The sequence below is a fragment of the Pelecanus crispus genome, chromosome 1 (assembly GCF_030463565.1).
Source record: "Pelecanus crispus isolate bPelCri1 chromosome 1, bPelCri1.pri, whole genome shotgun sequence".
Taxonomy (NCBI): domain Eukaryota; kingdom Metazoa; phylum Chordata; class Aves; order Pelecaniformes; family Pelecanidae; genus Pelecanus; species Pelecanus crispus.
In genome coordinates, this window is record NC_134643.1 from 151,001,817 (window position 1) to 151,014,809 (window position 12,993).

The window sequence follows — 12,993 nt, forward strand, 5'->3', positions numbered from 1 at the left end:
CTGATCTGCAGATTAAATATAAAGATTCTCATCTGTCTTGATGTAACATGCATTTATCAATTCAGAATTAATTTCCTGAGTCCATTCTCCATATGCAAAGCGATTTAAGTATGCTCAGTAAGGAAGCCTCTAGCCATTTTGTGCACTTCTGACTTTTCATTTGGAGAGCTTTGTTTGGACTCTGTTGATTGCAATTCCTTGAGCCCTACATAATCAGCCCTCTAGACTTGTGGATTTCTAAACGGTGATTTATTCCTGCTAAAAGCAGCAGGGTACAGACAGTGGCATCAGAGTTGTTCAGGACTCCTGTTCGCCAATGGGTTTGTTTCCATAGGAACAGTATAAAGCAGTGGGGAACTTGCTCATCTTGTAGTCATAAAAATATTTGTCTAAAAATACATTAAGCATAAAGATTTTTAAAGGGACCTTTTAAAGTTGCTAAAGCTCTTAAAGGAATATTGGCCTGTAAGACTTTAAACTTGAAATTTCATCTTGGAGGTAACATTTTCTTCTGCTGTTTTTCTAGTATCTGAAAGCATTCCTGCTTTTGATAAATGAATATTTGATGTCCTGCCACTCTGAAGTGTCATTGGACATGATGAGGAAAGTAGTTTGTCAGCTCTGCTGTGAGATGAGGCTTAGATTTTTGTCACTGATATATCACCCCTCCAAAGGAAAGTTTTTAAAAAAACAATGTATCTTGCTAAGCTCATTGAAACTTGGTAAGAAAGTAGCCTAATTGTGTATTTTTCCCTAAGTATAGCATTTCCTTGTTTCTTCTTTAAAAAAACCCAAAACACCCAAAGCTGGTGCAGGGCAAAACACTCATTACACCAGGCCATGATCCCCTGAAATCCCACATGTTCGCGTGGCAGTTTGGGGAAGCCTCCCAGTGCCCAGTGCTGCCGACTGCTGTGTTCCCATCTCTCCCTGGGCTGCTTGTGCTGCTTGGCAACACCTTCTGAGCTGCTTCAGCACAGCAACGTGGCAATAAACAGTCTTCCACCCCTCCTTTTTCTGGAATATTTTGGGTCAGGGTCTAATAGGAACAGGAGCTAGCTTGGGCTGGGAAGTGCGGTGGCGGGCAGTAGTGGCTAGAGGCTGCTGGGGAAGCATCACTTGGTGCACAGCGGCAGGGCCAATAATGCTTCCTGTTATCCCAGGTTTTTGATCAAACTTGGATGAGTAGGAGAACAGGTTAATTTCTCAGTGGGGGCGTGATGGCTTGAGTCATTGTGGGGAAGAATATGAAAGAAATTATTTCTTAGTTTTTTTCTGAAACCTGTTCATTGGAGAAAGATTTGGGAGGGAATCACAGACTATTTGAAAGAATCTGGGGGCAACCGAAATCACCTAGATGATTGCGAAAGGGCAGTAAGGACTGATTAGATCTGCAGAACAATAGGATATTTCTTTCTAGTAAAATAAACACAGTCCACAGGCTCTGTGATCACAATTCTCAGATACATGTATATGCTTAAACCTTGCAAACATTTCTGTCAAAAGGAATGACTTGACTGCTGATATGCAGAGTTAATGAAGTCTCTTGTGGCCCAAACAAGTATTTGTAGCTACCATTTGAAGGTCTGTATGAAAGTGAACATAAACTAAAGGTCATTACAGCACCCAGTTTCTTGGGAGCAGTTTTGCTGCTGCAGATTTGCAGACTTTACTTGGCAATAGTGAAGTCAGTACTCTGCAGAAAATAATTCATAACACAACTAGACCAAGAATTATATTGAAGGTCTGGTTTGTTCTTAGTCAGCGACTCAGTTCTAGAATTAATAGCCAATTTTTGTCCTAATCTTTTAGGTACCAGAATTGTTACAAGCTCTGGAACGTGTCTGATTTGAGTCTGTAGGTGTGAACTGAGATTGTTTTATAGAAAATGAAAGGTGACCGAAGTGAAGAAATCCAGCCAGCTTTGCATTGCCTGTGTTGATTTGGTCTGAGTTCCTAAATTAATTAGTGTACAGACTGCACAGCTGAAACTTGGCATCTGCTGTTTGAGTGCTGTTGAGATAGGATTTTGGAAGCAGAGATGGAACCTAATCCTTTACTAATCTTCTGTGCTTTACTGGATCTATTTTATATCAACAGCTTTTGCTTTTGTTGAGATCTGTGTGAATCAGAAACTAGGATTATAAGATCAATAATTATGACACCTAACATCATCCCATCTGCAGGAATAGAGGGGTTTAGTTAAAATTGCTTTCTTGGAGAGAAGGAGCAAAAAGCCTTGATTCATTTGCCTTGCAAAATGCTATGTATATTCAACTAATTCAGTAACTTATGAATTGCACCCACAAATAAATCAGGGGAAAGAGGAAGGTTTCATGCAGTTAAGTGAAATCAATGTTCCTAAGACACTTGTTCTTTTTCCAGGGCTTCAGTATGCATGTACAATCTTTCATAAAAATACAGTTCTGTGTACTGTACAGTATAAGGAGGTGCGATCGGGAATGCCATTGCTCAAACATTAATGAAAACATGATGATGTATTTCTGCCACAGGACTCCATTGGGGAGCACATTGTGCTTTCAGTGCCATTTCTGTTCCATCAAAAATAGCCTATGGAGCTCTGTAAACTTCCATCTGTTTTGCTGGTAAATCAAGCCCTTCATCTAAGGGGAAGCAGTGCACTGTTGATAGCGGCATTTGGAACAACTGCATGCTAAATAGTGGGTGTCAGATTTTCAAAATAATGACACCATTTGTTCATGAATGCATGTGTGGGGGTGTGTGTATTTATATATCTGTATATGCAGACTGGGGCTTTGGGTGAAGAAATAAGGATCTTTCTTAAGGACTCTCTAACTTGGAGTGACTATAAAAGACAATATATTATTTTTATGGTTCACCTCAAGCCTCTTTGACTTCTGCTATCCTGCTGCTTTTGGGTGGACTTACTGTCTTGCTTTGGTTTCAGTCGCACCTTCAGCATGAGCTCCTTGTTGCTGGTCACAGTCCTCTGTGCTGCTCCTGGATTCTCTCTGTGCCATCCTCCTCCTTTATATTTGCTGTAGGTGACATGGGTTATTCTCAGGATTTCACTTCAGAGCTGCCCATATAATATTGATAAAATTCTCTCGACATTGTTCCGGGCATCAATCTCTTTTCTGAAGCTCCCCACAAAATCCACAGGCTGGGAGGGGGATTGAGAGAGTCTGACACCACCACCACCCCGCCTGTCCATCCCCTTCATGAGCAGTGGTTGTTTCCATGTTGTGGTAGCAGAATCATCCTTGCTGCTCTGCTCAGCTTCTGTTTCTCACCAAATTACTCCCCACTCACCATAGAAGGTAAAGGGAAAAATATCCCCATGTCTGTCCTTGTTGCCAATATCCTACTTGCTCGGGTAGTGCTTTCTCGCCATGGTAACTGTGGAGAAGTCTACAGTTAGTCACTGTGTTTCGGAGAGTCTTCCAGCTCTTCTGTTTGTTCGCCATCAATCTCTGTGTACGTGCCATGGATACTAAGACCAGAAGCGTTGGTAGATACTCTAGTTTGATTTCCTCTATGGCACAGGCCTAAGTCCAGGATAACGCAAGGGACTTTTGCTTCCGGAAGGGTATCCAGTCTTGGTATGAGGAATGTATTTGACTTGACTTCCAGCAGTTGATCCTTAGAAGATCTTTCTTGCTAGGCATGGAATCCCTTTCATCAACAGAGAAAAACACAAAGGAAATACTTGGGCGTGTAACTAAAACACACTGTAGACTTGAGGTAAAGCTTGCTTCAGTGCCCTCACTCTGCATTTTTTCCTAGCATCAAATATTTTTTGTGAAAAAGTTTCTGCCATATCAATCTGCCTTTTCAACCTCATCTTTAAAATAGGAGTCCCACTGTTCAGCACTGCAGCAGCTCATTGCCATGGTGGGCAGGTGTGTTTAAACAACAAACACGAAGTGCTCACTGCTGCTCAAACACCTGGGAATTGCAACTGGCAATACCTCAGCATTGAATGTACACCAAGTCTTTTGCAGAGCTTTTTCATTACATGGTCCCCGTGTTATGGGAAGCGGGGAGTTAGTGATGCGCTGGCACAACTTCCTTGCTTTTTAGCTAGATTTAAGTGTCCCTGCTTTGAATAAATCAAGCTCAGCAAGCACTTGTTACATCTGACTTATCTCCATTACTTTTTCAGTTCTGCTTTTCTATTGAGTCACCAGACTACTTGTTAGGTCTGAAATTTCTCTCCACTGAATGTGTGTGGGAACACTCACTTGCTGCAGATTCTCTGTTGACAAATAGTTCTTTGAGATGTAACAGAGCCAGCCCTGCATCCCCTCGCCATGCACTTTATTGATGTTTTGTGTTGCTAATTTTAATGACATGAGGCTTTCTGTAGAAGTGTGTGGGTTAGCTGTACGATCCTTCCTTCACTGTACGTTTTAAAGTTCCCCTGCTGAATTTGAGGGATTTCCTTGGCATAGATACACTCCAGGCTGTATTTTATGTTTGCGCACTCCCCTCTCAGCCGTTGCCTTGCTGGGTAAATTCCGAAGTCTAATCTCCTGCATTGGAAGAGTTCATCAGCTGCACCCAAGGAACACATGGGAAGGTGGTGGTGGGCATCTGTGCTCTCTTGCCTTGTCTCCTCTCAGTTGCATTAGATGTGATTGGGTGGAGTTTCAACTGTGTGACTTAATTCAGTGTAATGGAAATGAACTGCCATATGTAGCTCGCAATTTGAAAGCTTTGCACGATGTATTTTCTTCTGTCATCAGTCGAGATTTTTGGTGGCTTTTTAAAAGGGCCAGGCTTGTGCAGACAGATGGAAAAATGCTGATAAAAATTAACTTGTAAAAAGGCAGAGAGCTGTCTGACCTACTGCAGTTCTCTGCTTTTCCTCGCTCATCCTGCACACTGCTTTAACCTCCGCAGTGCTAGGCCAGATCAGGTCCCTGCAGAAGCTGCCAAGCCCGGGGCCTCCTGGGCTTGTCCCTAACCAAGGGACTGCGCAACCTTTCTGGAGCTGGGGGGAAGGAGCTGGAAATCCACCAATGCATTAAGAGTCACCGTTGTTTGGTGGAAAAGACATATGTTTATGTAAATTACGTGGTTTTTAAAATCACAATTTAGCTGTTTTTTAACAGCTTTTGGCAAAACTTTGACAGAAACAATGTTCTGACTCTGCTTGTCAGCAGGATCTGATGTACCCTTGCCAGCAGAGCTTGACTTGTGATTTCTGTGTTTGATTGTTTTGTGAGGTTGCAGACCACCTCTGGCTGGCTGTGGCGCTGTCAGAGTTGTAGCCTGACACCACCCCTGTTCCATGTATCTTTAGTGCTCTGCTCCTTGCTGGCTCTGTCACCCTTGAAAATAACAGCTGTGAATTGAACCTGTCGGGTGGTGCAGCAGGTTGGGGACAGAGGCCGGAACAGGACTAAGAGCAGATGAGAGCTCTACTCTCTCTTCCTGCCCCTGGAAATTATTTTCTTACCTCTTACATTGGCTCCCTTTTCTAGGAGTGAGAAGCTAGGCACTCCATTTTGCATGATTTATCCAGTTAAAAAGGTCAGCACACCACTGGCTTCACGCTTCATAACCTCTGATTATTAATGTATTTAAATGCTGCTCCTTTCAGTTTCCTCTAGGCTGCACATCTGGAGATAAAAAATCTCAGGTGTTGATACACAGAGAGACAACTATAAACCTGCACCCTTGGTTAGTTGTGCTCCGAGACAGTATATTTATGCATGTTCAGTGCAAGCTTGAATAGACAAATTGGTTAGAAAATTGGAGTGCTTTTGAGGCAGAAGGAAAAACTAGTCCTGATCCGTGTGACTCTTATCCACAAGAGCAGAATCTTTTGTCTGCTTTCCCAAGGTAACAGGAGTGCCTGTGTGATCATCACTAGATTTTGTTCTGGCTCCTGAGACTTAATTTTTTTGCTTCACTTTTGATTTCAGGTATCTTGGAGTTTTTTCACCATCAGTTGAAGGACATCGTTGAATATGCAGAACTGAAGACTGTCTGCTTCCAGAATTTGCGGGAAGTGGGAAATGCCGTCCTGTTTTGCCTCCTCATTGAACAGAGTCTGGTAGGTGCCTGCTGTGCTAGTTGAAAACCCATCTGTCTCTCAAAATGTACTCTCAAATTGTGTTACTAACGTCATAAATAACAAGGCTGAAATCTGCAAGTTTGCTGTTGCTGATGGGCAGATGGTTAGAAACAGTTCCTTGCTCTGATCTGCAGTCTTGCAGGGGCTTTCGTGTCTGTGAGATAGCAGGGATGCGTGGCTTTGCTGGGTGAGAGACGGTGCCTCGTGTATGGTACCTGAGGATCAAATATTATGACCTTCATCATAAATTATGATCAAATATAGTATTCCTGCGGTCGGTCACAGGGTGGCTACTCGCTTTATGTCAATGAGTTGTGCATCTGGTACTGTTATTTTCCTTCCGTGTTTGTCATTCCTGTTGTTGTCTGAAACATTGCAAAGTTAACATGGACTTCTTGGACATCCTTCTTGCTGCTAGGACGGCTGACAGTGGTGCCCGCTCTGCCAGACATTCACGTGTCCTTGTTTGAACGAAGCTGTGAAACATGCCCAGTCTTTCAGCTGCTTCCTATATGCCTGGCCTCTACCTTTCAGCATGCAAAGCTGCCCACTGCCGAGGGCATGGTGCTACAGTTGCTCTTTATCCTTACCTCTCCTTTTCTTTTCCCACTCTTCTTTCACGTTATACAATCTGGTGTTCAAACAAAATAGCTAGACATGTAATTTCTTTGTCTTCATGCTTTTGAGTACTTACAGAGGGAAGCATTGCCTATGGGCCAGAAAAGCAACAGCTTTGCTGTCTTCCCTTTCTTTACCTCCATTGTGCCTTCGAGACTTGGGTGGGGAGTCTCTCCCCTGCCTGTGCCTACAGGGTGCTCTGCCCACGCTGTGCAAGCACATGCTGCTGCTGAGGCTGGGCTGCCCATCATGTAGAGATCTTTGCTGATTCCGAACCAGCTACATACCCTTCCTCAGCAAGCTGGCTGGGAGCCTGCCGTTGCACAGAAATAAATCCTCCCGTAAGACTCCTTCTCTAGGGCGTATTAAGGCTGTTGACGTTAGATAAGGTAACAAAGACATGCTGTTCCTCAGAGTACTGTTCATGGTGTTAGAGGATCCCTCCCATGTGGTGGAGATTAATTGGAAGGCCAGGTGACAAGCAGCAAACCCGTATTCAGTAATGGGACAGCCAAAACAAAATGAGAAACTGGACTGCTTTGGATTCAGGCTAACAGGGTACGTGGTGAAAGGCGAGGCAGGCGAGGGCCCTCACTGCTTGAGGGTGTACCAAAGTGACACCAGCGCTGGAGGCACCTCCTCTGGGATGCCACCTTGGTGATGCTTTCTAGTAATACACCCCTGCTCGCTGCCCCTCCTCTTGTTTTTGCCCTCAGCGGTGCCCCAATGTCCTGTCACGTATTTCAGTATTTTTCCATTATGGTCATTTGTCATAACTAAACGAGACTTTACCCTGGTGCAAAATGTAGGCCTGTAGTGCATTTCTGCTACTGGGTGGGTCTTGTTCATCTTGAGTGCCTAGCACATGAGTTTTCATGGCATTGACATCAAGGAATTAGACCTGGGAGAGGCACATGAGCACCAGCACCTTGGTCTTGCCGAGGGTATGGCTGATGAACGTATCTGTTAATACTAGCGCTGGGGGACTGCGAATGAGCCGGGCTTCTGCTCCAAAAATGAGGAGAGGGGCTTAGCAAAGTCATGCATCTGCTTCTGGTCATCTCTGCATTTTCTCTGCACACACATACAGCAGCCAAGAACCAGGAGACATCTGCCTTCCTTTCCCCTGTCCCTGAAGATATAAAATACTTCCTGAGAGGTCATTCACCGCTGCTGTCATGTGTCTTGGCCGTTCTGGAGGGGAGATGTGCCTGCCACCATAGATAACAGGTGGTGGGAATAGCGTTGGTAAAAATAACCGATCAGTGAGTCATCTCCTTCACCGCTCCGTTTGTCTGTGCAGGAGCCGTCTGCCGCTTTCACACCAAAATTATTCATTCTGCATTAGTCTTTTTAATAAATACCCTGTCCTTTACAAACTGCCAGATGAGGGTGGGAGGAGAGCTGCTGGGGTTTATTTGGGGAATCCAAGGTAACCTGGTGAAATCAAATCGTCTTTGGGAGCGATCCCCTGAGGAGAGCGAGGGCTCGGAGCGGCTCCGTGCGCTGGTGGCGGAGGCTGGCTGCCCTCTGGTGTTTCTGCGACGGTGTCGGCGTGCTTTTGGAAGCCTGTTTTGGGGATCTGGTGTGGTTTGGGGATGCGCTGGTCCTAAATGTCTCTCGTTTCCTTTTCGTTCCAGTCCCTGGAGGAAGTGTGTGACCTGTTGCACGCGGCACCATTCCAAAATATCCTGCCCAGAGTTCACGTCAAAGGTATTGGCTAAGTGAAAACACCTTCCTTGGGTAATGCTTTCCACTTGTCTTGCCTGCTGCTGTGGTTTCGGTGACCGTCCCCAGCCATCCTTTACAACACCACTGTTAATTACAGGACAGAGGTAACAGATTCAGGCCTGTTTGCCTGGCTGAAAAACACGTGCTGCTTAGCAAGGCTTGGTGCAAATTACAAGAGGAAGAAGAGGAATGCTGTGACAGGGAAAAGTGGGACGGATACCCAGGGCAGTATTACCCCTCTATGTGGATACAGTGAGGGGCTTTTCCGAAGGTGCTGTTTCTCTTATGTGATTGTCAATTAAATGGGGTGGGCTTGATCATACAGGGTATAGGAAGTCTGTCAGCAGAGTAAGTAAATACAAGTGGTCCCTGGTCCCAGCAAACTTTTCACATGCCTTTTTACTAAACTGGGCATGCGCTGGTGAATGTTTGCAGGATTGCTTCCTCTGGTATGTGCTTTCCTCATCCTTCATCATCAGAAAGTGAGCTTTCCCCCCCTCAAGCTTCTTTCTGTGCTGCTCCTCTGTCTCCTTTCCTTTCTGTTCCTCACTGACAGAGCAGCTGATTTGTTCTGCTTGGAGAAATCCCGTCAGCTACAAATCTTGGAGAATATTTCCAGACTCACTGTAGCCACTTGCATCCTGCATAAAACTAACCAGACCGTTGTAAACAGTATTTTCCCATTTGCCAGAGAACGTTTCCTACTTCCCAGTGATGAGGGGGTGCCAAATGCTTTTATAAGCCTTGTTACACACAGAATTCCACCCTCATTATATCCCACCTTCTAGAGTCAAGCATTTTATCTATGATAAGGACAATTTAGTTGGCTTAGTACAAGTGGGAGTCAAATATATTAGCACCAGCAGCATAATAGAGCCTTATGTTTGGTCTGCAATTTAGTTAATTAAATGTAGTCTACTACAAATCCTTGGTTTCTTTTTGTTTGCACATACAATGCAACATTTTAAAATATAAAACTATATTTTTCTAAAAGCACATTGAAGATTAACCAACTATTCAGACTAATAAATTAAGCTACCCAGTTTTCTACTTCCCTGAATATTGTGTAAAAATAAGAATTTTCTTGCTTAATTTCAATTTATAAAATTAAGTCAGCTACCAATGACATGAATCAGTGCTCTCTTTTTTTTTTTTTTTTTTGTTTCAGAGGGTGAAAGGCTCGATGCTAAAATGAAGAGATTAGAATCGAAATACGCTCCACTACATTTGGTTCCTCTCATCGAAAGGCTAGGAACACCCCAGGTAATCTCTCTCATTTGTGTTGGAGGCAATTCCAGAAATTTCTGAGCACTAGAAAGCCTGTCCTTTCACATGTGCTGATACCCGTGTCAGGACTTCAACCTGCACATCCAACTTGTTCACACAACGATTATTTTTTCAGATTCATGGAGTTGGTAAAGCTGTTAAAGCTCAGGAGTTTAAAACATTTGAGACTGGGGTGGAACAGACACATTTTGGGGAAAATGCTAATTTGTATCTACGTTGCTATGTAATACCCTCTCAGTATCCCAGGCCAGCCAGGGAGGTCCTACTGCAAATTCCACCAAAAGCAATCCATTTTCTTGTGCATGTATATATATATTTTTCAACAATTTATTCCTCTCTCAGCCAGCTGATTAGAAACTCGTGGAAAATGAGCTGAGTTGAGCTTTCCTGGGAGCACACTGACCAAAGAGAACGTTCTTGAACTGCCTTTGCAGCTTCAGCACTATTTTCCTTTCTCTCGGTGAGAGTGGTACGTTAATTCCCTGCTAACCTTAGCAGTTTCCAAGTGATTGAGATGTGAATAGTAGAAACTAAGAGCGGAGCTCTCTGAAGCAGACTTCAGACTGCTTTTATCATCACATGTGCTGCAGCTCGGTAGGTGCTGTTGCACTGTAGGAAAGAGCTCTCAATGTGATGGCACAAGCTGGGACAAGCCCTAACCGGCGTTGCCATTTATGGTTTTTGTCTGAGCCTGTTTGTGCCGTCTTTGGAGCTTTTCCATCTCTAACAGCAGCAGCTGAGGGAGATATGCAGAAGAGCACAGGCAGGAGCTACTGCCCATACTAGCAGCAGGGCACTGCTCTTTTTGGTTTTGCTTTCCGCCTCCATTCAGGCAAAGAATTCTTTAAACTTTCCTGGGACTAGTCCAGGATTAGCGTAACTGCAGCTGGCATTACTTACTTTCAAGCCTGTCGGCTTAAAAAGGCTTTTACAATTTTCTCTTGAGTGTTTTCTCCACTGAACTGAACCCCAGGTTAGTGGCCTCTGACCTCACGTAAAGTCAGGAGAAATATCTCCTAGAATAAAGTGAAACTGAGAAACGTGGTGCTGCATTTTTGTTTTAAAATAGTCTCGTGGTCGAGTGGCTTTGACCAGGATTTTGCACTTTCTTTCTCTCCACCGTAGCAAATAGCAATCGCAAGGGAAGGGGACTTGCTGACCAAAGAACGCCTCTGCTGCGGCCTGTCCATGTTTGAGGTTATCCTGACGAGGATCCGCTCCTTCCTGGACGATCCCATCTGGCGCGGGCCCCTGCCCAGCAATGGGGTGATGCACGTGGACGAGTGCGTGGAATTCCATCGCCTCTGGAGCGCGATGCAGTTCGTCTACTGCATCCCCGTGGGAACGCACGAGTTCACGGTGGAGTACGTACTGCCAGCTGCCGGCAGCCCACCTGCGGGCAACAGCGCTGCGCTTGTCCTCCCTGTAACTGGCTGGGGGGCCTAGAATGGAGGCGTTTGTTTGCCCATCTGCAAGGGCTTAGTGCGAAAACAAGGGAAAGCGCGGCGATCCCTGGCAGGGGCTCGTAATCCGTGAACACAGATACTATTGTATCTTTTAACAAAAATAACCCTCTACTTTAAGTATTGCCACTGTATAACGAATGATCCCATGACAAACAGGCCCTAGCACGCGTCTTTCAATAGTAGTCAGACCCCTACAGACGCTGAACTGAAATAAAACAGCTGAACGTTGGTGCATGTATTTCTAACAAGTATTCTCTTCTCTGAATTAAGAGCAAGAATGGGCACGTGGCAGTTAACATGATTAACATGAGTTAACCAGGAACTGTAGTTCTTGGTTTTGTTAATTTTGATAATATCCTTATTTTGAAAAACTGTTGAGCTGTAACGTGCTTTTCACTGAGCAATTATGGAGGCAACAGCATAGGACGCTTGCTTCCTTTCTTGCCTGCAGCCCAAAGGAGCGGAGTGACACTGAATTCCCATTTTCTTTGAAAGTGGTGTTTCCTTTGAAACTGAAATGTAGTGCTGCTGGAGTCTAACGGGGAATAAATGTTTTTTGAGTAACTCTATGGTGTGTAAAATTGCAGGGAGGGGGGTCTCCTGGTTTTTTGTTAAGCATCCATTTGCATCGCTTGTGGTATCTGGAAGAGAACTTAACTTACTAGAGATTTTGCAGTATTTTCCAGATTAATGCCTAATATTCAGAGCCATATATATGTAGTTTAGTGTAATGGCCGATTAGTGAGCGCTTCCTGTGGATATGTTTCTGCAGATGTAGGTGAAACGTGCTTTATGTGGTGTGTTTCTTGTTTCAGGCAGTGCTTTGGAGATGGCTTGCACTGGGCTGGCTGTATGATCATTGTGCTTTTGGGACAGCAGCGTCGCTTTGACGTGTTGGATTTCTGCTACCACCTGCTGAAAGTCCAAAAGCACGATGGCAAAGACGAGGTTATAAAGAATGTGGTGAGTTTGCAAACATCTGTTCTGTATTTGCTGTAGTAATAAAGGCAACAATAAATCAGAGCTGTTTGTACTTGGATGCAGCGTAGATGTAGCAATCGCTTTTTAGAATGAAAGGCTGAAAATGAGGGCACCAGGGTTTTTAGGAACAAAAGATTAAGGCATTAGTACTGCAGCTTGAAGACTGATCAGTGAGAACTCTGATTCCCTGAATATGTGGGACTTTCTTAATGCTTTCCATCTCATATACGTGCATTCAGATTATGACAAGGCTGCTGTAAATTGCCCTTTTTTGTACAAAAAGCAGCACTGTCAAAAACCAACACGCACCTTGGATTTTCACTGGATTAGCAGTGGAAGGGAAACATTGGCAACATTGCTGGGAGAGGTGAGGTAACGGCATTTGCTGCTTTTGTGTCCAAGGCTTTTTATCTCCAAAGCTAATTCCCGTGTGTCTGGTTTCTTGTTGTTTGCAGCCTTTGAAGAAAATGGTTGAGAGAATTCGCAAGTTCCAGATTCTGAATGATGAAATAATTGCTATTTTGGACAAGTATTTGAAGTCTGGCGATGGAGAGAGCACGCCTGTGGAACACGTGCGCTGCTTCCAGCCACCTATTCATCAGTCCCTTGCCAGCAACTAGACTTCCCACCTAACTATACTTTTTGCACCTATTTAGGCTAAAAGTATGGGGGGGGGGGGGGGGGGGGGGGGGCGGAGAAAAAAAAAACCCACAAAACACAGCAACAGTTTTAAGAATACTCTCATCTGCATTTTTCAGTATGTCTGTGCCATTTGAGTGGTGCAGTGTCCTCTTCAGTCTCCAAGCACAGTAACTGTATACGATCTATACTTATTTTTCTAGA

At 44.3% G+C, this 12,993-nt stretch overlaps 1 protein-coding gene across 4 annotated transcripts in view; it reads left to right on the plus strand.

Annotated features, from left to right (window-relative positions):
* Positions 1-12,771, plus strand: part of CYFIP1 (cytoplasmic FMR1 interacting protein 1) — a 65,946-nt gene extending 53,175 nt beyond the window's left edge. For all 4 annotated transcript variants that reach the window (XM_075728046.1, XM_075728045.1, XM_075728042.1 and 1 more), the window contains 6 exons: positions 5,916-6,046; positions 8,326-8,398; positions 9,585-9,679; positions 10,829-11,067; positions 11,985-12,132; positions 12,606-12,771. In XM_075728046.1, coding sequence (XP_075584161.1) covers positions 5,916-6,046; positions 8,326-8,398; positions 9,585-9,679; positions 10,829-11,067; positions 11,985-12,132; positions 12,606-12,770 — 851 coding nt within the window. In that variant the 3' untranslated portion in view covers position 12,771. The remainder of the gene's footprint in view (positions 1-5,915; positions 6,047-8,325; positions 8,399-9,584; positions 9,680-10,828; positions 11,068-11,984; positions 12,133-12,605) is intronic.
* Positions 12,772-12,993: the final 222 nt, after the last annotated feature.